Consider the following 26,198-nt stretch of genomic DNA (forward strand, 5'->3'; position numbering starts at 1 on the left):
CCTCATAACCGAAGTCTCTTGTCTCGCGTTACAAAAGCGGCCCTGCATAAAGCCAACACGCAGCATCTCCTAAGTTTAGTGCACCTAAGTCAATATTACATGACATGAACGAGGCGGACCACTTAACATAACTACACGCTTAGCAAAGCACGAACGAAACAGGGAGCCTGCTTCTCCTCCTGCTACGACTTATGTAGACAACTGCTGACCCACATTTCTGGGTGATAGGTTGTTAAGTGTGCAGCCAGGCTCGGTAATACCTTGATGATGTCCATGCATCGCTCCTTGTTACTTTAATGGAGTCTTAAGCAGACGACATTGTTCTCTGCAGCCAAGTTAGCTGTGAACCTTCGGAGAGCAATGGGCTGTTTCGACCGGAGCCTTCCTTAGCTGGCACAAACTCCGCACGTTTAATGGATGCTATTACAATATTTTAACCAGAACACGTTAATAAAATGTAAACCATACCTTGGATACTAACGTTAGGTTAACTTTCCAATAACGAACCGATTCGTTGGACTAGCTAGTTCTGCCTCCTTCCATTTTCTCTGGCCAGTTTCACGGATAGTATCGCGGGAACGGGATGTGAGGCTGTGGTTCCTGTTCAGACTTTGACTGATCTACAATCTGTTTCCTTGCTTAAAATGTCCTCACTGCAAGCCATACATTTTCTTAGGATGGCGAAATCATGGCCCACCCTACTCGGCTCTTGATTGGCTTAGCCCGATCTCATTCCTCGTACTAGCCAATCGGAGGCAGAGTAGGATGGGTCATGGCTTTGCCAGTCTCGGAGAAGGAATTTTGGCTCACTCCCAAAAGGACCAAAAACGAGACGTTCTATTGACCCAATGACGCCGTTTTAGATTTCGATTTCTCATTAACATCTGGCATTTGAATTAATTAGGGTTGAATTTGTGATATCAAAATAATAATTACCAGTATTAACAAGAGAATTTCTGATAGCCACAAGTGGTATTTTAACAAGTCAAACTTTCCCTGAAACGAATGAGAAAGTCCTAATTTTCACTAGTAATTTTTTTATATCAATATTTAAATTTCTATCAACAAATAGCCTTTTCATTAGTTAAACCTTGATTTCCAATACCAACAATAAGAAATATAGCTAGTTAAAAGGGAATTATAACTAGTTGTAATTTAGTTTCTGACATCATAAATTGATATTTTAACTGGTGAAAATTATATTTGTACTTCATGGTCGAGCAACATAAGATTCATGTCAGGATATATGGCAGTGTGATGAGCAACGTGACCGGATCAGTTTTATTTTTTCTTCACCAATCCATTTACTCTATGTACAATATGTAAACAAGAATATGACAAAAAATAAAACATGCTCACAGGAAATATACAGTCAACATCAGTTTTCATTCACCCCCCATTTATAGTCTGACTTCTTTAACAATAGTTTTGAATAACCGGCTGAATAAAGACTTTGTTCACTGCTGACATTCATGTGAAGTAATCATTTTCAGTTAATTTTTATACCCCCAAAATTTGTTTTCAGACACATAGAAATGTGATTTATGAAACATAATATAAAAAACATACAGCACTATAAATATTGTTCATGTATCTTCTTACAAAAAAGCTTTGTACAGTTTAAACTTTTAGTTTTATAAATCACAGATAATTAAAATTTATGTATACACTGTGGAACTACAATAGAAAACATTTATATGAGCCAGAAAATGCAGAGACATAGATGAAGACATGGAAATGGAACTGTTATTCAAAATGTCTGATGGCACTGCACAAATTGTATATACTCAAGAGTTGGCTGTTTAAAAACTGTTTTGGGGTAACAACTGACAAAATAAAACAACCATGAACGACCTCAGAGCAGCATCAAAGATGTTACATGGCAATGTTTGATGAATTGATACAATTTCCCTCACATCAGAAACAAGCTGGTAACCAAGCTACAAAATTCAGCTTCAGAATAATTATGGAAATAATGACTCACATTTTATATTTCAAGACAGACTACAATCACAAAGTGAACCCACAGGCTCATGGAAATTGAACATGAGAGATTATTCAAATGTCTAACTACCAGGTAGACGTACAGAAAATATGGGATGGGAAATCAAAATGTTTTTTCACTGAGGTGCAGGCCTTGAAGCTTAAGGCATGCCTGACATTTTGATGTCATAAGCCCATGCGCTGGCCTTGCAAGATGGTGGAAACTTTTGTTAGTGTAGTGGTTAGGTAACAGTGACACCAGTACTGTCCTTGGTCTTATCCACAAATGTTGGGGAGGAGTTTTTGTCTGGTATGGATCCTGTTCCAGAGGGGTGGGTCTGTGTGGCGGGAGAGTGGCCTGATTGTTTCGCTGAAGGTTCTGCACTGGGCTCTGTTTCTGGCTCTTGCTGTGAGGCTGTGGCTATGAAAGAAAAAAAAAACATAAAATGAGGACAGAGGAAAAGGCTGTAGTATGTGCATATTTCTGGATGTATATGTGCTTGGGGGATGGGTTACCTGATTGTGTACAGGATTTCATGTGTTCTGGCCAATGGGCTTGCTGACAGGGGTAGTCACAGTAACTGGTGTTCCAGCAGCAGTAGAAGATGGCCTCTTTCCTGCAATTGGCACACCACTGTTTCTTTTTAGTTTCATCTACCGCCTGCTGCTTCTCTGTCTCCATCTGTTTCTTCACCTCGGCCACCAATCGTTCCCTCTCCTGTTCCAGACTCTGTCTCATCTCTGCCATTGTCAGCTCTGCGAAAATACAATCAAAAACAAACGTCTTCAGAATCAGAATCAACTTTATTGGCCTGGTGTACTTATGCATACAAGGGATTTGACTCTGATTTACAGCAGCTTCTAGTACTTGCATATATCGCTCACACAAAAAAAAACAACTTTACTCCTACTACTACTACTTTTGGCTGCTCCCCCGTTAGGGGTCGCCACAGCGGATATCATTCATTTCCATTTCTTCCTGTCTTCTGCATCTTCCTCTGTCATGACAGCTACCTGCATGTCCTCCCTCACCACATCCATAAACCTCCTCTTTGGCCTTCCTCTTTCCCTCTTCCCTGGCAGCTCCATATTCAGCATCCTTCTCCCAATATACCCAGTATCTCTCCTCCACACATGTCCAAGACATCTCAATCTTGCCTCTCTTGCTTTGAAAAAAATCTTTACAATGTTTGCAAAAATTCTCATAAAATGTGATTTCTAATGGTTACTTTCGTTTTCATGACAGCTGAAGGAACACAAAATTCCAGAGTTCTGTCCTTTAGAAGCAGCAAACCTACCCAGGTTGTGTTTCATCTCTGATAACTCTTGCTGATGCAACCACTGGAGCTTCTCAATCTCTATCCGTAACCGTCGAATCTATAGCACAACAACAAAATGTTTATAACCAAGTATAAATTGTATAAAGTTTTTACAGAACATTAATATGCAAATTAAGTGTGGCAGAATACCTACCTCTGCAATGGTATTTCCAGATGTGCTTTTGGAAAGGTCATTGTAGATTTCTGTCATTGTCCCTTTTATCGTGTCCATTATCTGAAAAGGTTAACCCAGAGCATGCAATATAAGACTCGAGGTCCATAGTTATAATAATCAACTTTAATTTGTCAAGAACAAGGGTGCTACTGGGATACACTAAAAATTCAATTTGGTCATTTTGGTTTTAGGATACCTGAATCTGTCTTTAAATGTACACTTACAATCTGTCATCAAAAAAATTAATTATTGACTGTTCTCATCTGGGAATAAGTTATGGATGTTTTCTCATCATAGAGCACTGTTTCTCGACAGACCTCCAGTTTCTAACTTACTTTGTTTGTATACTTGGCAATATCTGCAGCCACATCAGCTGATACTGTGGGGATCTGCAGATCTCCTGTCATGAAAGAAGAGGAACTGCCAGAGCTGATTGATGTAACTGGTGAGGATGTACTCTGCGGTGAATCTTTGTGCTGTACTGCTGGAGATGGTAAAAGAGAAAAAAAATTACCCGAATGTAAATCTGTTTTTTTTATTCAAATTAAGAAGATTAATATTAATGCTGGCATACATATACCTTTGGCTGCTTGTCTGGTCTGGTAGCGTGTACTTGAGGAGGAATTTTGCTGTTGGGATTGCACTTGCTGAGGGCTGCGTGTCTGCACTTGCACCTGTGCCTGGGCCTGGGTCTGTACAGCTGGCTGGTCTCCATGTTGCGGCCTCTGAACCTTCTGCATTTGCCACTTCTGAGAGGACGCCTGAAACTTGTTGGTTGGATTCCAAACTACTGCCTGTTGCACTGCCTGAGCTGTCTCCTTAGGCAGTAGAGGGCGCTGTTTCTTCACAGCTGTTGGTGCTGAGGCTGCCGTAGAGGTGCAACTGGAGACGGAGGAAGGGGCAGAAACACTGCTAGTTTGAGCTGTACTAGTCTGTCCAGCAGTCGAACCGGAAATCAAGTTGAGAGCAGCTGGCACGGGGGGTGTCAAGGGGTCTTTGTTGGAAGTGGAGGTGGCTTCCCGTGCTGGCGAGGCTGCTATGGCAGATGAAGGGAATTTATGTATCGGTGGATGCAAGTACAATGTGAGATGATATTACATCCACCAATGTCAATGTCATTATGGTACTGATTCAACCCAAACACAACCAAGAGAAGCAAAGCTACATGTAAATATATCAAAGGTCTTACCTTCCAGCTTGGTAGAAGTAGACTCTTTGAAAGTTTTGCCAGCAGTAGCTCCTGGCTCTCTTCTGGGTCTTTTACGATCGCGGCTTCCATGCTCATCCCCCAGGTCAATCACCAGCTCTCTTTCAGAATCAGAGTCTTGTTCAGCAAAGGCTGAAGGGGCAGTTGCTCTCCCTTCCTCTTGGGCTTTGGGCTTGTCTGTAGGGGCCTGAGAGGGCGGTGTCTTGGGCTTGTCCTGAAGTTCTCTATCCGGGCCATTGCTGCCCTGCTTTTCTTTGAGCAGGGGTTCAGGGGTTGCTTTATCCCCTGTCTCTGTAACTCCTTCCTTATTCTCTCCTTGCAGGGTTGCTTTGGGCCTCTTCCTCTCAGCTTTGTCCTTGTCATCATGGGTAGAGCTCTTTGGCCTGTGCTCTTCATCACTCAGATCATCACTGTCACTTGAGTCAGATTTCTCAGAATCTTCAGAGTCACTGTGTTCAACACCCCTGTACACATCCTCAGAAATCTCATCTATTCCTGTAAAGAGAAACATAAATAATATTCCCCACTTAGGTCAAGATTTAGCATTTTTGTTGGGGTGAATAAAAATAAAGACTTTGGCCTTCTGGTCTATAGAGAAGGGTACCGAAAACCGGTATTAAATGGGCACCGATGCTAAATTATTAAAGACCGCAATATTGATAAACTCCAATGTTAATGGTTCTGCTATAAGTATTGGAGAAATGAAGAAAATAAATGTCCTATTTATTCAGGCTACATACATGTTATCTTGCACCTTTTATCTCACCAACTCCATTTCTAATTTGCAGTAAGATTAAGACGTTCATCTAGGAAGATGCATTTTCACTATTCCCAATCCAGAAGAGAGATCTCTCTCTCAGAGCCTGTCCTATGCACGAGCCAAGGGTCGGGACAAGCTCTCTCTCCTTCTCTCTCTCCCTCACACACACACACACACACACACCCTGCTCTTAGTGACGATAGCAGAGAGAACTCAGTGGTCAAAAGTCTGGTTATACTTCACTAGAGTCGATGCTGACAAGCTCATTGACACAAGTGCAACAAGTCTTTTTGCATGTAAGGACAGAAACATAAGCAATCTTTTGAAACATATAACGAAAGTGCATCAAATACAAGTGGAGAAATGCGCAGTTTTCGACTGCCTAGCTCGTAGTTCATCTCTCATTGCCCCATCCACCTCAGGTATGTTATGTGTGCTAGCAGACTGGAGCCCACATTATACCAACATGGGTTAGTGATTGAAGGTAACACTCTGTCCAAACATGAGAAAATAAAGCAAAATTAATTAATTCTGTTCTTAATTCGTTTCATTTTTTCCCTTAAAAAAATAACATAAAGAGCTGATAAGAGTACCGTTAAAGTACTGGATCGACAAGCAGTATGTCTTTATGCATGTTCAATAATCCAGGTAAGAAAACGGCGATAAGCAGTATGGGTAGGAGTAGCAGCACTGTTAAAATCTTAATGATATCCATCCCTACTGGTCTGCCCACTTTCAATAATCAATAACACTTAGCCACCACTGATGCCGAAGTCACAGCATTCATACAGACAACTGTTACACTGTTCATCATTATTTAACATAATAAATTGCTGTAGATTATTTTAGCGTGAAAAAAATTGTCATGGTGACATCCATTGTTTAACCATGTTAGTGCCTAATTGCAATTAACAGTGATGCCAATTAAGAATTCTGATTTTCAGACTACTCTCAGACCAAATAAACCACTGAAGATCACAAAATGGAGTTATCACTTGATTCAGATGAGCATTTTTATACCTATTTTGCATCAGTGGACAAAAATGTCATATACATGATATAATGTAATTAAAATGGCATGTCATGAGATGTGTGCCAAAGTATAATCTGATTGCACAGAACATGTGTTTTCATTAATGGTGTACATACCAAGTTGGGCCTTGCAGCTTTCGATAGTCTTGTCCAGACTCCTGATAGTTCTCTTTGGGGTAGGGGGGACAGGTGTTCCTTGTTGCTGTTGTTGCTGTTGCTGTTGCACTGTCTCACTCAACTCCTTCAGATCCATCTCAGCCTTCACCCGATCTAAGAGAGTTACCGTGCAACTTCAATACATCACATCTTGCACATAAATGTCAACCATTTGTGACAATATGAACACAGTAAAATCTACACTGAAATGAGATGAAACAGACCCAAATTGAGATTAAGGATGCTTCCTGTCCCAGCTGCCCTCTCCTGCTTAGGCAGCAGTCCGGGGTTAAAGGGCTTGGGGCTGCCTGTCATGCTGCCTGCAGGACCCATCTTCATAGAAGCAGGAGATGCTGTAGCCAAACAACACAATTTAAAGTTATTTACAGTATATTGGTTTCCACATACAGCTGAAATGTTTAAAAAGGAAAATAAAATATTGTTGCCCTCATGCCAACACACCCAGGGTGATATAAAACGTAAGCACTTATTTACCACTATACTCCATAGACTCCTCTCCAGTGCTGTAGTGAAAGGGTGGATTCCTGGGGGGCTTTTCCAACCCATCCTGCTCCACATCTGACCCTGTGTGAACAGAGGAGTTGGTACTCATGGGAGACCGAGGCATGTCCGTCATAGAGATCCTCCGACTCATTCCACTTGGCACGGAATTCTTGCTAAGCAGCATCTTGGGTGATGCAGTAATATCAAAGTTAAAGCGAAGTTTTTCAGGTTTCTCCGTTTTCACTGTCCCAGCACTGGGGTTGGATGGGTCCAGTAGCATCTGCAGCTGGTTGTTGGGTGTGTAGGGGGTACGGAAAGGTGCATAGTTGAAGATCCCAAATTTCTTGCGAATGTTCTCCACATAGACCTCCATCTCTTGCATGGCACTGTTGAAAATGCTCTTGGTCTTCTTCACAGAGAAGGGGATTTCTTTGGACATGAGGTAGCAGTTATTAATGGGAACCCAGGCCCTGGGGGAATGAAAAAGGAAAAACAAAAATAGTCAGTTCACGTAACAATCCTGAAGATTTGCCATTTGCTTAACTTACTTGCATCTACAGTACATGACAATTACAAAGGTGTTTGAGGATTTCAAAACCCAATGTTGTTATGTCAGCACTTTCCCCACTTCCCAACAAAAAATATATGGCTGAACTTGGGTTTTAGCTATTGAGGTTGTAGTATCTGTTGGTAAAAGTGTTTTTATGAGCTTGTTATACCATATGTGCTTGCTAGCCACAACAACTTAGCTTTATTATTGAACTCACCACCATCTGCCTTCATCTGCATTTGGCTGGATATGCTTAAGACAAAACATTATGCATCATGCATTTGGACTGTGGGAGGAAACCTGAGCACCCGGAGGAAACCCACGCAGACACCGGGAGAATATGCAAACTCCATACAGAGGACAACCCCCAAGGTTGGACTAACCTGGGGTTCGAACCCAGGACCTTCTTGCTGTAAGGTGACCGCGCTAACCACTTCCTCCACCGTGTCCCCCCCCATTTAGTTTGTACCAATTTGTCATACTTCCATTTGGGCAGTACAGGGCCCCAACCACACTGTAACATCTCATGGACCAAGTGTTTCACCCTCATTGCAAGTTTGCAGTTGCTTACCTGGATGATGTCATCATCCACAGTGAATGCTGGAAGCAGCAAATGAGGCAGGTGGGGGCTGTGCGCAGGTGGGGGCTGTGCTTAAAACCCTGTGACAGGGCTCATGGCCAATCCAAAGCTTGACAGAGGGAGGTACAGTATCGGGGGTACCACTTCAGCAGCAGGCAGTTACATCCACAAGTAGCTAACACAGCAGTAATTGCGACCTGCCAAAGGCCCCTAGCAAAAGAGGGGGCTGACAGGGGGCTGGCCCGATACTGCCAGTTTGTTTCAACCATCTCTGACTTCACCAGAAAGGGTGCCATAGATCCAGTCCAGCAGATCAAGCAGTTTTTGCAAGTGTTTAAAAATGTGAAATAGGTTTTTCATGTGCAGCCACAGCTGTTCACTCCAAACCTTTCTCTCAAGACTGAAGCATTGAACAAAGGTCTGGCTGCCACTTTGGTCTCAGCAGAAAACTCTCCAAGTGTGTGGCCAAGTAGAGTATAGTGGAGAAGGAGAGCCTGGCCAGCTGCTGGGCAGTCTACAACTTCTGCTATTTCCTCCTGGGGCATCCATTCATCCTCTGTTTTGGACCACGATCCACTCTAATGTGTGGACAGAGCCACTGGAATGTGTGGATCATCTATTGCTATCTGGCTTTGCAGTCATATAAAATTAAGGTGATCCAAAGGCCAGGGGTGCAAATGGAGATGGCAGAATTCCTGCCCCCTTGGAAGGGGAGGAGGTGGGGGTAGACTATCAGCCGCATGGTTACTTGGCCTAAGTAAGCAGAGTATGTGGATAGGGAGTGTGGTTTGCGAGTCTGCTCGAGATAGTGAGCCTGGAGTGGCTTTTTTTGCGTCAACAACACACGTTCAAGGGGTTGGTAAACAGTCACATCTGTGGTACATCTGTCATTAACCTATGTATGTTTTTCCTTGCACTCGGACTGGGACAAGAACGGCAAGTACACATGAGGGCATGAAGAGCTAACTGGAAAGTCAAGCAGCAGAACAATTTTTGAATGACAATAGAAGAAAAAAGTGTTCAGTGAAGTATATGTTTCTGTTTAGTAACAAAACTGGTACATTCTTGTCATTCCCATGTGTGCACCTATCTATCACACAAACAAAATTGTTAAAAGAAATATTTGGCATTTAAATGAAAAAACTACATATCCATTATCCAAGCCGCTTTTCCTAATTGGGGTCGCGGGATGCTGGAGCTTATCCCAGCAGTAATTCGGCAGCAGGTGGTGAGACACCCTAGACAGGCCGCCAGACCATCACAGGGCCAACACATTCACACCTAGGGACAATTTAGTACGGCCGATTCACCTGACCTACATGTCTTTGGACTGTGGGAGGAAACCAGAGCACCCGGAGGAAACCCATGCAGACACGAGGAGAACATGCAGAGAACATCTTTAAGAACTACTATCCTGTTATTTGTTCTTAGCTCTTATTGTATTCACTCATTAAAAAAAAAATCTTTCTTGCACTTTTACTTTAGCACTGGTTTTGCTCTTAGATGCTTGTTTAGATGCACTTATGACCTCTGATGACTAGTAGTTCTCCTGATTTCCTACGTTAAATGCACTTATTGTAAGTCGCTTTGGATAAAAGCGTCGGCTAAATGACTGTAATGTAATGTAATGCAATGCAAACTCCACACAGAGGACGACCCGGGATGACCCCCAAGGCTGGACAGCCCCGGGGCTCGAGCCCAGGACCTTCCCGCTGTGAGGTGACCACGCTAACCACTACGCCACCGCGCCGCCCCTAAAGGGCCCGAGCCAGATTCGAACCCAGGCCGCTGCAGTCGGGACTCAGCCTTATGTGGTACGTGCTCTACCAGGTGAGTCACCTGGTAAAACTACATAACTAGTCTTAATACTGGTGAACATATCAACATGTAAAGAGCAATTCTTTGCTAATACACTCGAAATCTAGGCTCACCTGTCATGTTGTCCAAAGAAGCGCGCATCTACCTGTCCATCTTTCTCCCGTAGAGCTTTGGCTGGCCAGAAGGGAAAGCCCTTTAGTTTAGCCCAGACCAGTGGGTGGGGTTGACTCTATTGGAACCAAAATCAATTGATGCCATTTCTGCATGTTCCAAAGTTTTACAATGGAATTTGATAAAAAGATGTTCTTTGTTAAGTAAGGAGATCAAGGAGCAATTATGTCAAGAAACTTTTACAATAAGGAGAGACCTTGAGTCCATGACAAATGATAATGAAGAAACTTACGCATGGCTCACAAAACCAGTTGTCCCTTTTTTGGCATGAAGACAGGTAGCACTCTGGACATACCTCAATCTCATTCATCTGAAACAAATATCAAATGAAATTAAGATTCTCACAATACGATGAGGTAAAACCATTCCCCACTGTCCAGTTTAAAAGGCCACCTTACCTCATGCTCACAAATCTTGACAATGACTTTTGCTGTTGCTGTTAGTTTGTGATTACCTAGAGCAAAGCCACAAGAAATGTTAAACATTTACATTTTTTCTTGTACAGAGTAGAATGATATTTGATATATGTATAATAATAATCTGATGTATATGGAGATTTGTTCCCTGAGTTTGATGTGTGGATTTGTTGATCACTTCAGATTATTGGCAGTGGATTATCTGTATGTTATATCCTGCTTGTTTACATTCATTCATTCATTATCCAAACCGCTTATCCTTACTCTGGGTCACGGGGATGCTGGAGCCTATCCCAACAGTCACTGGGTGGCCGGCAGGCGGGGAGACACCCTGGACAGGCCCCCAGACAATCACAGCGCCAACACACACACACTCACACCTAGGGACAATTTAGTACGGCCGATTCACCTGACCTATGTCTTTGGACAATGGGAGGAAGCCGGAGCACCCGGAGAAAACTGACGCAGACACGGGGAGAACATGCAAACTCCACATAGAGGACAACCTGGGACAACCCCCAAGGTTGGCCTACTCCGGGGCGTGAACCCAGGAACTTCTTGCTACATGTTTGTTTACATGTTCGAAATAAATCATCATTCATTCATTCATTCATGTATGAGTGGCCTACCTCCATTATAAATGATACAGTTGTGCAAGATCCATTTCATATCAGCAAGAAAGGCTTCAGTGCAGCCATACATTTTCTTTTTGATATTCTGTTAGGAAGACGGAAAAATAAAATGACATAAGGTACATTAATGCGATATCCATCAACTTCCCAGTATTTAAGTTATCATACCATGTATTATACCTTTTCTAGAGTGCACAGGTCCATGGGGTGGAAGATATACTCAGCATAATCAGGATGCTGTTCCAAAGAAACAGGCTTCTGAAAAGGCTCTGTCTACTCGGTTTAAAAACAAACAGAGGTATTAGCAAAAATCCATGTATATTTACCAGGCAATTGCTTTGATTTTTGCTTTCACAAGTACCCGACATACCCTCATATGACTTACCCCAGGCTGTTTCATCTTCTGGAGGGCAAACTTCAGCAGGTAGGAGAGCTGGTCTATTGTTAACATTGTCATGGCCTTGCTCTGGGTTTCTATGCACTCTGCTACAGTAATTTTCTACAAGACATTCAAAGACAGTGACATTAATTTTGGCGAAGTATTACTGAAACAGTACTAACAAGATGTGTACTTTATATTAGTGAATGTATATTATTGCAGCTAAAACTATTATAGCTTGCGTCAATTTATGTTTCACAATTATGCCATTTGAAAGAGCTTGTAACAGTCAGATCAAGACAATTCTCTATTACCTATCAACTTCACAGTTTAAACTAGCAAACAGGCTTGTTGTGAACAAACTAAGAAGACAGCGGTGAGTCTTAAAACTCATACAACAGTGTGCATATCATTTGTGTACAACCACACACAGACACACACACATCTTTAGTGAGATACCTCACACTCTGGACAGAACCAGTCGCCCTCGGGCTCGGCTGGCAGTTTGAGGCACTTGGCATGGTACACCCTTGGGCAGAGCTCACAGCAGAGCACCTGGCCCTCGCGGTGGCACAGCCAGCAGTAGAAGTCATTCCTGCCATCCTGCGGTACAACATCAACAGGGTCTGTGGTGAGTGCTGGCTGCTTCACATAGTAAAAGGGACCATGTCTTAGCTCTGACTGAAATGCAGGCAAGAGAAACAGGGGGCAGGTTTCAAAAACACGCAGAAACAAACACAAAAAGGTGCACTGCAACAGAAACACGGTGGCGGTTAAGGCAGGGAAAGCAGCATGTAGGATAAAAAAGCTGGGACACCCAACACAGGACTGTTTTGACTAGTCTGGAGAATCAAAACCATGGTGAAATGCCACTGCCCTTTGAAACAGCTTTTTCCATTGGTCTTGTAACAAGAAAACTATAATTTCACGTGTGGACCAACAACAAGTGATATGCATGATGTCAGACCAAACACATCAACAAACTGTCTTTGTGCACACTCAATAATCCAGGTAAGGAAATCGCAGAAAGTTGAATCAGTTCATCTGGATACAACATTTAAAGACAGATAACATTTCATCACTCGTCTAAGTGACTTCTTCAGTCTAAACTGACTGCAGGTATCTCCACCCTTATAAACAATACAGTTGCATAACAACTGAAACCAATGACCGGTTTCATATGCAAATATGGGTGTGACCATTAACTACAGTTACGATGGCCATGTGTGCTATTCACAGAGGATTTTGGAATGTTTGCAATCACAGCAATGTAAGTAATTGTATCTATAAAGAGGGAACGACCATCCCTGAACCGAGGGGCAGGGCCTAAGAGTACATCTGTCACCATCTTAAAATGCTGTGATGAAACTGGTCATTGGTTTCGGTCGTTATGCCACTGTATTGTTTATAAGGGTGGGGATACCTGCAGTCAGTTTAGACCGAAGAGGTCACTTAGATGAGCGATCAAACATTACTCTCAAACATTGTGTCCAGAGGAACCGATTCAACCTTCTTTTGTTGCCATCACAGCATTGTCCGATGGCGGCAGATGTACCCCTCGGTTCAGGGATGGTCGTTCCCGCTTTACATAGATGGCCTTTTTGACTCCCCATTCAAACTATTATTCCTCCCCATCAAGGATGAGCTACACCTAGTCTGTATGGTTTACCTAAGATACATAAACAGGATGTACCATTACGGCCTGTTGCTTGTATGATTAACTCAGTGGCATCTAGTCTTCATCCATTGGTAGGCAGTGATGAACATCACATTCAGAATGTGATTTTGTGGATAAAGTGAGGGACATCATTATGGAGAGGGATGAAACAATGGTCTCTTATGATGTTAAGTCTCTCTTCACGTGCGTTCCTGTTGATTAACCAGTGGAGGTAGTCCGTATGAAAATACAAAATGACCCCAACCTTAGCAATAGGACCACCCTTACCACTGACCAAATGTGTCTGTTCCTAAAGCTGTCTTCAGTCTACCTACTTCATTTTCAGGGACAAGTACTACAGGCAGAGGCATGGGTGTGCTATGTATTCCCCAATTTCACCTATAGTGGCCAACTTGTATATGGGGGAAGTGGAAAAGAAGGCTCTGATGTCCTATCCAGGGTCACCACCTAGCCATCGGTTCTGATTTGTGGATGATATCTGGGTTAAAATTAAATCACAGGATGTACCACATTTCACTGACCACATTAATGCTGTGCACAACCACATCAAGTTCACCAGGAAGGATGTGAAAAATGACAGGTTAGCCTTCTTAGACTGTGAAACTGCAATTGGTGATGGGGGACATTATCCTAACTGGGTGTCTGTCAAAACCAGGAAGACACCCAAAAAGTGCACCAGCCAATCATAGAGAGGAGAAGATCCGTTGCCTACCAACACGGGATCGCCGGGTCAAATCCCTGTGTTACCTTCGGCTTGGTTGGGCGTCCCTACAGACACAATTGGCCATGTCTGCAGGTGGGAAGTTGGATGTGGGTATTTGTCCTGGTTGCTGCACTAGTGCCTCCTCTGGTTGGTCAGGGTGCCCCCCGGATCAGCAGAGAGGGGGCGCAGCAGCGACCGGGACAGCTCAAAAAAAAAAAAAAAGCAGCGGGGTAATTGGCCAGATACAATTGGGGAGAAAATTGAAGGAAAAAAAGAGGAGAAGGACCACAACTGCCTAAGCATAAACCAGTGGTGATTCCGTATGTGGCGGGAGTGTCGGAAAAGTTGAGACGCGTATGTTTCAAACACCGCGTCTCAGTTGCTTTCAAACCCCAAAACATGCTGCATCAGAAATTGGTCCACCCCAAGGATTGGGTCCCCCGGCACAAACAGAGCAAGTGTACGCTGTTAAGTGCCAGGAGGATTGCTGTGATTTGTACATTGGGGAAACCAAACAGGGCTACGAGCATGGCACAACACAGGAGAGCTAACACATCAGGTCAGGACTCCACCGCAGTCTACACCCATCTACAGGCCAGTGGCCACTCTTTCAAGCATGAGGATGTGCACATCCTTGAAAGGGAGGAACGCTGGTTTGAATGGGGCGTCAAAGAGGCCATATATGTGAAGAGGGAACGACCATCCCTGAACTGGGGGGGGAGACTAAGAGTACATTTGTCACCATCTTACAATCCTGTGATTGCAACAATTCCCCAATCCTCTATGAAAAGTACACATGGCCATTGTAACTCTAGTTAATGGTCACACCAATTTGCATATGAAGCCAATTGTTGTTTTCAGTCTCAAAGAAGGTTGAATCAGTTCATCTGGACACAACATTTATTGACAGATACGTTTCATCACTCATCTAAGTGAACTCTTCACTCTAAACTGACTGAAGGTATCCCCACCCCTTGTAAACAATACAGTGGCATAATGACTGAAACCAACTACCAGTTTCATATGCAATTATGGGCACGACATTAACTATAGTGTCAATGGCCATGTGTACTATTCACTATTCATTGAAACTGTATTGTTTATATGGGTGGGGATACCTGCTGTCAGTTGAGACTGAAGAGGTCACTTACAGTTAAGGTCAAAATTATTAGCCCCCTTTATGAAATCAAACAAAACCCTTAACTTTTCCACGGAAATTACCATAACCAAAAGTGTTTATAGTTTAATTGGTTCCAAAAAGAACAAAGACAAAATCTCCACTAAGCTTGATTAAGATATTTTACTGATGCACTGAATTGAAACAAGAAAAAACAAAAATGACAAGGCCAACATTATTAGCCCTCTGACAATTAATGGTCAATAGTGTAACCTTTCTGACAACAACCTCTTATGGTAGTTCCTAACTAGGTTGGCACATGTCTCTTGAGGGATCTTAGCCCATTCTTCCATGGCAAATTGTTCCAGCTCATCCAAATTGTGTGGTTTTCGAGCATGGACATTAACCTTGAGCTCCCGCCACAGATTCTCAATAGGATTGAGATCTGGGCTCCGTGAGGGCCACTCCAGGACCTTGATTTTGATGTCCTTCAAAAAGTTTTGGACCAACTTGGATGTATGCTTCAGGTCCCTGTCTTGCTGGAAGAACCAGCAGCATCCCAAAGCTAGACTGGCAACAGATTTCTTTACATTATCCTTCAAAATGTCAACATAACCTTCTTTCTTCATGATCCGATGCACCCAAACAAGGTTCCCTGTGCCTGAAGCAGCAAAACAGCCCTACAGCATTATGCTCCCACCACCATGTTTAACTGTGGCAACTGTGTTGTTAGGGTTGAAGGCCTCTCCTTTCCTTCGCCAAACAAAAGCAACATCCATGTACCCAAACAGCTCAAGTTTGGTCTCATCAGACCAAAGGACAGACTTCCAAAACTCATGCCCATGTTTCAAATGTTCACGGGCAAACTTCAGTCTGGCTTTGATGTGCCACTCTGTGAGCAATGGAGTTTTTCTTGGATGATGACCTCAAAGCCCACCACGATGAAGAGCCCTCACAACAGTCTTCCTTGAAACATCAAGTCCAGAAGAGGCCAGTTCAGCAAAAATCATCTTGGCAGAGATCCGGGGATTGTTGCTGACATCTCTGACTATTTTCCTCTCCAACGTTTTTGAAATCTTGCACTTTCGACCACGCCCAGGTTTGTTTCTAACAGAATTTGTCTCCTTGTGCTTTGCAATGATGCAATGTACAGCTGTTCTAGACACTGTGAAATGCTTGGAAATGGCAGTATAGTCTTCCCCCTTAAGATGAGCATCCACTATCTTCTTTCTGAGTTCCAGACTGATTGCTTTACTTTTGGGCATGATGAAATTACTTCTTACCAAGAATTTAAGAGTAGTCCCTCTTAATCAAGCATTCAAGTGCCACTAGCCCTGTTCACTGGAGTCCCTTAAGTAAAGTTCAATGCTGATTGATTGGTCAGGTGTGGTTTGAAAGCTGAGTGATTGCTCAGGTGTGTTTTGAAAGCAAAAAAATCACATGGGGACTAATAATTTTGACCACCTCAATTTTCACTACATTTGGTATAAAGCAAACCTGAAAATTTATTTTACATTCCAAAATGTACCAAATAGGGGCCTTCACATTGATGAATGTTTTACTATGTAAAGTTTTATGAATGATGCAAACATTGGGCAGAATTTTAGGGAAATTTTCCATAGTTCCACGGGGGCTAATAATTTTGGCCTTAACTGGAGCGGAGTGATGAAACGTTTCTCTCAATAAACATGTCCAGATGAACTGATTCAACTTTCTGTGACATCAGCAAACTGGCTGACATGTCACAATATGGATCATAATATGTGAATGCTATGATCATGTGACTTATTAACCATGTTGAATTGAAAGGAATTGGGTGTAGACCAAAGGATAATTCTTTTTCTCTTCTTTTTCTCTTTGAGCAATAATTGAAGGGTTATTTTACCTGAGTTGTCACGCTGCATGATATGCTTCTCTGGTATTGGCTCTACAATCTTTAGTCCAGTTTAGTTACTGCTTGTACTCATTTTAAGCTTAATGAGAAACTATTGGAACATGTTTTATAGTTCAACCAAATTTTCATAAATGAACAATATTTGGGCTTACACTAAGGATATTTTTTACAGTGACTGCTATTCATTTAGCATTCGCTAAATTGTGCTCCTTCATGTAACCATTACCAGAGAACCATGTCATGAATCCAATTTTTAAAAAAACACCTTGAACTCCACTCAGGTCAAAACACTTGCATAGCATCACATAAAAAATGCTAGAATTAACCTTTAATCATGCACATAAAACAAAGGGAATCACTCAGCAGCTCACTGGGCAAGCAGGTAATATTAGCATATCCATCACTGTCTGATCATCTTACAAGGCATTCATTTTAATCAAAGACAGCAGCACATCATGGTGACCACAAGTGCCCAATTTCACATCCCAGTAGACTTTAAAATGCAAATGAGTGTAAAAATGTATCACAAGTAATATTACATACACATCCATAAACACAACCTCCGTACTTCCACACACCCACTTCTCCCTTCTTACAGAAAGCCACACCCATACAGGTCTGTCCACTCTTACCTGGTCTTTGTTGTTGCAGTTGACAGCCCCAGGTTTCTTCTTCTTCTTAAGCGGGCTGGGAGAGGTGTCTGTGGGAGAGTGTCCGTTGGAAGAATGGGTGGGACTAGGCATCCTTCTTTTCTGTGGTACCAATACCCGCTCTGCCGAACCCGGAGGGTCAGGTACTGGACACAGAATGGAAAAAATATCAGGTCACAGCAGACAGACTGGAATCGTTCTTTGCACTCTTGAGTCTACTACAGTATACAAGCTTAACAGGGTTTAATAGAAAGGCTACAACTGACTGGCATAGCATAACAGTGATTTAGCTACCACTGGAGTAGATAGAGAGGATGAATCAGACAGCCTAATCTGTCCTCTTAATCTCAGTTCTTTGAGGAGGCAGTGAGAGGGGAAAAAAAATCAAGCATTTCTTTTACACATGAGCATGCTGAGAGACAGAGACGGTCAACGATGTTTAACCCTTTTCGTAATCATGACAATGCCAACTGCAAAATAATGACAGCGATCACACTTGATCTAGATAGGCGCTCTGGCAACATTAACCAAACAGTAAAATCAGCAAGTGTCATTGTCATGGTTAACATGTGCTATTGGGCACCTTCTCAACTGCTGTGCAGTAGCATAGACTGCTGACAGACAGCATGTTGATAGTTGACACAAATTATACACTGGAAGACAGTCAAGCATGATGGATTATCAGTGCATTCCTTGGAGCGCTACAAAATGCATTAGTCAGCCCATGAAACTTAAATAAGAGCTTCATTTTCTGAATTTAGCCTGTTAAGATGTCGAACTGTTAATGCAGGCCTACTTCAGTTGACCTTGGAAGACTTACCTTTGGAACGAATGGACACATCCATCCCCTCTACCACTTCAGACTCTGTCTTTATCTCCTCCTCAGCCAGACTGCAGAGCATGGAATGGAAGCATGCAGACACGGGGAGAGAAGAAAAGACAAAGTCTCACACCGTGTTCACAAAACACATCAGCGTCACAGTAAACAAGTGGAACACCACCTAAGGCACCCAGGTCCCAGAAGATATGTTACTAGAGGTTCGCTGTGCTGAATGGATACATCTTGCTGCCATCCTAATTTTTTTTTAATATTCAATTTCAACACATCTATGACCTGCATAACGAATCTCAACTCTGATACCGAAATATCCACTACCCAACATTATTTCTATTTTGTCATTGGCAAACCAGTCACACTGTATTCTTCATGTTCCAGAGAGACAGTATTAAGAATCTCCATGGCAACACTGTTTTGCCCTAGGCACAACAGTCATATCCACAACAAGTTGGGCCATCCTACTGAGATCAACCTGCATATTCGGCCTTCAGAAGATGACCCAGGTATGATATTGTAGTCCAAATAGTTGCTTGTCTTTTCATCTTACTTTACTCATAGATGACGGATAAACAGTCTCACCAGAGAAAGGAAACCATTGGTACTGGCTCATAACGACAGGACCAATGTCTCACAGTGTTTAACAGACGATGTCTCTGTTGCCTCTCAAGCCCCTAGTCTAATAACAGAAGTCCCCATGGCTCTTAAACCTATTCCCGGAGATTGAAAGCATCAGACCCCATAAATAAGCTCTAAGAATTCAAGCATGGGTCTCAGTGAAGGTTTGGGATCTAAACCTGTGACAAAGCCTTGGTTGAAGAAGCTCTTAACAAATGCAATAGCATTATTTTTTGATGGTCCCTAACAAAAATCATATCTATATCAGCATCAGTCCATGTTCTGGTTCTTTAAATCTCCAAAAAGTGGAGATAAAACCTCTCCAACACACAAATCCAGCACCAATTAAAAGCCTAATTTTCAGAGTCTCTGGTTCTGATCTCATCTCATTTCCTCTGAGGAGAAAATGAGGAGAGTAGGGGGGGGGGAGACTTGGTGATGAATGGAGCTCTTTGAGAGTTCAGCTCCTCTTTTGTCAGAGTCAAAGAGGGCCTCGTTCCAAGGATGTAGCCTCATTCACTAGCCCCTTAGAGGAAACCTTCCCAGGGACCCCTGGCAGGTCACACACTTGACCAGTTCCTAGCCCTGGGTTTTACTCTGGTTTCCAGGTAGAGCACTCTATATACAGCCAAGTGACACAAATGTCAACCATACCTGCAAGAAGAAACAGTGGGTGACACTGTTGCCTTTTCTCCAATCATTTAAGAGACATTCCTCACAAAGCTGATTAAAAAGTATCCACGTAAACATTGGCTTACTGGTTACAAGGGGTATTGACACAGACGTATATCTAACAAAATCAAACTACAGTACTGTCTAGATGCATCTGAGCTCATAAACACAAATGTGAAAGATTGTTAGGTTTGATCTCGTCAACCAAACAATAAACACAGAGTAAACAGTTTTGCTCATTTCAACAACTCGGGAGTATAAAAATGGCAAGGCCTTATCATTATTACAAACATAAAGCCCCAAAAATGCTGTTACAAAGCCTATAAAGAAAGACGCCTCCAATCCCTAAACTGTCAAACAAATCCAGACACAATCAAATTATTATTCACACACATGCGAAACTGGCCATCGTTGACAGCTCTTCACATCGAAGCTTGGAGAAATCGTCAATGAAAGTGTGTCATCTGAGTAAGAATAAAGGAGAGTCAACAAGATAAAAAATAGAATCCAGCATATGGGTGTCTAGTTTCAACCTGCTAACAGCCTCACGCAGACGCATGCACACAAATAACCTAACCCCTTCGGGGCCTTCCTGTTCCGGACTGAGTGAAAAAAAGAAGGCCCACATGAAAAAGAGAAATCGTTAGCCAGCTCCCTCTACAACGTACACTCAAGCACTGAAAAGACAACACTTGCCATTGCTAGTCAGCCCACAGCTGCTGAACCAAGTGCCATAACCTTATATTCACTGAAAGAAAATTTAAAAATCAATGGCGAGAACCATCAAACAGTAATCTTCTCATCCCTCAACTTTCAGGACAAAAAAGAAAAAGAAAAAAGAGGTAAGATGAATAGATGCAGAAAAAGAGTAGGCTCATCCAAAGGGCTTTCTCAGACCAGGAGCTGTGTTCCATAAACCTGCCAGAATTAATCCTCAGCAGGCTCTGGGAAGATTCCAGAAGGACCAGGCTCAGGAAAATATTGACAACATTGCCCTCAGCAAAAGGAGTACCTGATGGACAAAAAAACCAACACTGACTCTGTGCCTTGAGATTCCACTCCTGTGAGAGACGAGCAGGGTTTCCTCGTCACAGAAAATGGAGGCCACAGCTTGATCCCCTCCCCCCTCTCCCCCATCCCCCACACCGAGGCTCAGTCTCAAGCACTGGCACATCCATGCAGGAGGACCAGAGATCTGTGGAGATTACAGTTCCACATTAAAACACGGCTATGACGGACCAACAAAACTGCTGGCTTACAGAGAACACAGAGATGAAGGAGAGACAGAAAGGGAGACCAGCGCAAGGAAGCCGGCAGGCAACGTGTGGAGCATTTGCTTCATCTTTGTTTTCAGATTATTTTTTTTACCCCCCTTTGTGTCTTTGCCTTCTCACCTTCACTGTGAACAAACAACATGGTCAAAGAATAATTAGGTTAGGTTGAAGAGAATGGAAAAGCACGAGAATTGAGTCAGATCCTGGCAAAAGCCATCTATCCTCCGATCCCTGAAGCAGGAGGTCTGCTGTGTTTCCACTTCAGTGGCAAAATATCTGTGTTGAACATCCAAAGTGTAGAAGAGCTCCGTTAACACTGGAGAGGTATGAAATGCACACATGATCTTGTCATTTTGTGCATTTTGACTGCCCTTGAAAACACTTGTGACTAAAACTGCTGACTGGAATATAACCAGTCCCCCTGAAAACCCTGAGCTCCAAAAAGATTACTTGATTCATATAATAAAAGCTTTTACGATTTGAGGAAAATGACAAGAGACACATTCAGCCTTGAAAGAGACACATTCCTGGTGCAGATACACATAGAAATACATACCATCAGCTCCAGCTTTTTTTGTCTGATATCATCAAGTAAACAAAAAATATCCTTGGGCAAAACGTGCAAGTTCAAGGTCACGTCATTACCTGCATGTTCGTAAACCAATGAATGTATTCTCATGTTAAGTAATCATAGTAAAAACCTGGTTTTAACATGAGTCAATCATAAAATCTACCAAGTACAATGTCCCAACAGAAAACTAACACATCAAGTAGACCGTTGCTATGCAAAAAACAGCTTGAATAAGAGAATCTTTCAACCTGCATTTTACATAAGGCAGTAAAGGGTGAATCAAAGATGGCTGTGGAATTTTCCAGAAGGCCCTTGCTCTCCCTGCTGCTCTCCCTCCGATTGTCAATCTTTAACCTCAACTTCAGCTGCAATTGGCTGGAGGGCCAACAGGGTGGAATACTATTGGTCGGTTGTGCTATGCCACACGGATCAGTGTGCAAGCTTCCCTCTTCCTCTTGAATAGCATTTTTTTGCTGCAATGCAGAGATTTCCCCCGCATCAGACAGTTTATTTTCCTTCAGTTTAGCTTGCCCGTATTGGACACAACAAGTATGAACCAGGGGTAACTAGGAAAAGTTTCTTGTAGATAATATTAGTAGGTTGTGACGAGTAAGTGAAATGGCTCTGCAATTCAACCTCTGGTGTCCTGTTTACAGACGGCATTGCCTCAGAAAGTCCCAGACGATTTGCTCCCTCACCACCCAACATTACACATTACTGACATTACTGAGCACGAGTATAACATTCTTTTCACAGGCTCATTTAAAAGGTTATGAGGTTTCGATAATGCTCCTGGCAATTTTGTGGCTAGGGTTTACTTTTGGTTTTGGTATTACACATAAAGGAAGTCAAAGTTGAATCAGTTCATCTGGATACAACATTTAAATGTCGCACCCAGATGAACCGATTCAACTTTCTTTATTTTCTTACCTGGATTATTGCGTATGCATAAAGACACTTAAAGGAAGGATAGCAAGAAGGAATAAAAGAGAATGTATATATTTTCACATAGCTTGTGACCATTAAAACATTGCTACATGAAATCTTCATATCAAAGATAAGGCCTATATCTTTGTTCATCATTAAATTAACAAAGTATATATGTAAATGTATATGTAGTTTTATATATAAACACACACATACCATACATACACATATGTGTGTGTATAAAACTTGTTTTTTTAAACATTTATATATATATATATATATAAAACATGTTTTTAAAGAACAAGTATATTGGTGTTCTTGTGTTTTTGTCTAAACGTACTTAAAATAGGAGGGGCACACAGCACTCAGTAGCACACAGAAAGAGAGAAAACAGGACACATGACAGTGACGTTAAAGTGAGACACAGTGACATCTTTTCATATTTTCAAAGCACTGTAATGCATAGTAAAACGGCAAAGAAGTTGTGAGTAGTTTTTCTCTGCAGCTATCAGATCTATGAGGGGACGACCAGAGTTCTCCCCGAGGAACTCTCTTTGCACACAAAATGGCCACTGTTTGAGGGTTAGAGAGTAGAGGAAGCACTTTTACGATGAATGGTGCTGTGGAGTCAATGTAGTGGCTTGCTGTAAACCCGGGGCCTTGGGCTGAAATTGGAGAACCTACTTGTTTGGTGCCTCAACCTTACTCTTTGCAAGGTGACATAACATCAAGAAAACATAAAAACTCAAATTCAGGGACTGCCTCCTTTGCAGCTCTTTGTTTAAGCTGGGTCAGTTCATTGACTAATAGAATTATGGGGACAAATAAAAAATATAGAACCTGGGCACACATTTAACCAATCAGACACAGCTATTTTCAGTAGTTTGGGGGGTGGGAATCAAACATTTATATCTTTAAAAATTGTCGTGTCTTTATTGTGTATATAGTTGTCCCTCCATTATGACCCCCCCCCAAAGAAAAATTTGTATTTATCCATGGCCATTACCCTTAACTAGAGGTCCCCCACCAAACCCAGAAGGACTCCTGAGGACCCTGGGGGAGGAGTGCCCCCCCCGTCTGTTCCCCTTCCCGATATGACATACAAGAAAACAACAACAGACAATCTACTTACATGGGCCACATAGCATGCCCCCACCCTCCTCCACTACCCATCCCCCACATTTTCTCTGCCATCTTATAGAACCAGAGTACCACAGATAAAAGTAATTAGAATCAGAATGTTTATTGGCCATGTAAGTTTGCACAGATGGAATTTGACTGCGGTTTCATGCCTCTTAGTGTACTTAACATAGAATAACAACACAACAACCTTCAGATATATACACAAGGATTGACTATATACAGGCGAAATAAGAGGCAATGTGAGGGCCCTTTTTAAATCAAACTCTCTTTTGCTTATACAAGCAAGTAAAGGGGATTTGCAATGGTACACTCTGCCTCCTACATGGCAGTTTGGTTGTCTGGGGCACCCATGTGACCCTGGTAGACAAGAGAGAGCAAGGGTGAGAATCCTAACCCAACCCCTCCCCCCCTCACGTACACAGACACACATACACACCCATTCTTCCACACACACAGTACTGTGGAACAGAGGCCTTGCGAGGCCTTCACCCCACCCCACCCCCTCCTTATCTGGGACACCAAACTCTGATTTCAAGGTGTTTCAGCAGAAACATAACAGTCACTACAGCAACAAGAAGGAGGCCATGTTATTAGAGTTGAGATAAAAAGACAGGGCTTACCTCTGTGGATGCATGGCTGCCTGATACACTGTTATGTCAACACTTATAAAACATGGAGGATACTCTCAGCCCTCAGCCGGGGAAGGCTCCGCTCTTCGGGCAAGGCGATCAGGCCCGAGTGATGTTAGCCGGATCCTGACTGGTTCCTTTCCTCACAGGCACGATGCAAGGCCGCGTCTGATTGGACAAAATGTTTCCTGAGTAATTATCTTTGTTCAGCGCAGGCAGGGGCAGCTCTGCGAGTGTGAGAGACAGGGGAAGAAAAATGAGCAGAGCAAGGCCTAAACCATAAAATAACATGTTTAACGGCATTTCTTTAACATACAGACCACATATAACATCATTTAGAAGCATTCCAGTGTTGCATCTGGTGGTAGTTTTCTCACTTGATCGCTTTAAAGGTAGAAACGGCAGCATGTAGAATGTGAAAAGCAGGACACCATGGCTTCTCTGTTAAAGCCTCCATTTTTTTTCTGGAGAGGGCTTTTGTCTAAACTCCTCCCTCATTCTCAACCGCCTTCAGGGAAAAGAGATAGTACAGCTCTTCACCAAAAAATGAATGCAACGTGGGTCAAAAATCCAAAACTGCAAATAATGAAATGCCAATCCTAATTAGTTTCTGAAATTTAATCAGCTCTCAACTGAGAAATATTACTTGCAAAACATTTCTATGGTAAAATATCTGCAAAGCATTTATAGCAACGCAAACTAGGCCTTGTGTAGTAATAGTACGTTGTGTGCTAAATATTACTGTGGTTACAGTAGTGAATATCAGAATCAGAATCATGTTTATTGGCTATGTAGGTTGGCAATACATAACAACACTACAACACAACCATCTCCGGATATATACACAAGGACTGACTTATACGGGCGAAATAAAAGGTGATAAAATGCAATGGTGCAGAGAATATATTAGAGACACTGAAATAGACGTTAGTAGGTTACTTACATACATACCTGAGGTAGCTGTACATGACAGCGCATTTTATATATATATATATATATATATATGTGTGTGTGTGTGTGTGTGTGTATTAAAATCTTTTTTTCCTGTATCCGTGTTGATATTCCACTCCTCATTAATTGAGCAATCACAACACCATTGACGGTTTCAAAAAAAACCCACTATGCACTGATCAAACAGACGAGGTACATGGGCAAGTTCATGTTCAACAACCTATCACAAATATAATAAATTAAAATTACTGTGTCTAAAAAGTAACAGTTCTTGAATCAATGAGATGTCTTTGCAGAAACATTGTTGCTTATTTAGCAATGGGAATGTGCTGTAACAATTTTCATTGATAATTCAAAATAGTTTAGTAATCTAAATTTAACATTTGTATGCAAATAGAAAAAATTGATTGTCACCTCAAGCCCAATATTGGCAGGGACCTATTTGGTTTTGTTTTTTTTTAAAGTAGGTGCAAGAAGCATATCTGAAACATGACCTACATAATACTCTTGTAGAGGAAAACGTATGCGCCCAACGTGGGGCTCGAACCCACGACCCTGAGATTAAGAGTCTCATGCTCTACCGACTGAGCTAGCCGGGCTGTGCGAAGTACGCGTAAGTGCTCTAATTTAATATTCACAATTCCGGAATGACGTAACGTAAAATAATTCAAATCTTATTATACATAAATACACGGGTGGGAAATACCTACTATTTATTTAGGGTTTCAATATTGGTGTTAGGGCATGCGTTATCTCAGGGCGTTGGTCTTCTCTGTTCTATCTCTTGGTGACCTCTAGCGCTCAAAAAGAGAAACGGTGTAAACGCCTGACTGCGTGAGCGCTCTGCCTCTGGG

The 26,198-nt window shown here is 42.3% G+C and overlaps 1 protein-coding gene and 1 non-coding gene across 2 annotated transcripts; both read right to left on the reverse strand.

Annotated features, from left to right (window-relative positions):
• Positions 1-1,261: 1,261 nt before the first annotated feature.
• LOC130108431 (MYND-type zinc finger-containing chromatin reader ZMYND8-like) lies at positions 1,262-24,832 on the reverse strand. Its single transcript, XM_056275345.1, has 21 exons — positions 24,771-24,832; positions 24,385-24,620; positions 18,545-18,615; positions 17,707-17,870; positions 12,142-12,363; positions 11,689-11,802; positions 11,484-11,576; positions 11,301-11,388; positions 10,654-10,709; positions 10,488-10,565; positions 10,198-10,313; positions 7,128-7,606; positions 6,857-6,985; positions 6,594-6,746; positions 4,667-5,179; positions 4,058-4,513; positions 3,813-3,961; positions 3,457-3,537; positions 3,282-3,360; positions 2,500-2,739; positions 1,262-2,404 (listed from the first exon to the last, which is right to left on the reverse strand). Exons 2-21 carry the CDS (start codon positions 24,396-24,398, stop codon positions 2,226-2,228), a joined length of 3,474 nt encoding a protein of 1,157 aa, XP_056131320.1. The 5' UTR covers positions 24,399-24,620; positions 24,771-24,832; the 3' UTR covers positions 1,262-2,225.
• A 1,038-nt stretch (positions 24,833-25,870) lies between these two features.
• On the reverse strand, positions 25,871-25,943 carry trnak-cuu (transfer RNA lysine (anticodon CUU)). Its single transcript has one exon. It is a non-coding gene; the product is annotated as a tRNA-Lys (tRNA).
• Between the last annotated feature and the right edge of the window lie 255 nt (positions 25,944-26,198).

This window comes from Lampris incognitus, chromosome 2 (genome assembly GCF_029633865.1).
Source record: "Lampris incognitus isolate fLamInc1 chromosome 2, fLamInc1.hap2, whole genome shotgun sequence".
NCBI classification, from domain to species: domain Eukaryota; kingdom Metazoa; phylum Chordata; class Actinopteri; order Lampriformes; family Lampridae; genus Lampris; species Lampris incognitus.

Bases quoted from the DNA above. Each gene is read 5' to 3' on its own strand.
- LOC130108431 (XM_056275345.1), bottom strand. The intron at 11,389-11,483 runs GTATAATACATG...TCTTCCTAACAG, and splicing joins ACCTGTGCACTCTAGAAAAG to AATATCAAAAAGAAAATGTA. The intron at 3,361-3,456 runs GTAGGTATTCTG...GTTGTGCTATAG, and splicing joins CTGGAAATACCATTGCAGAG to ATTCGACGGTTACGGATAGA.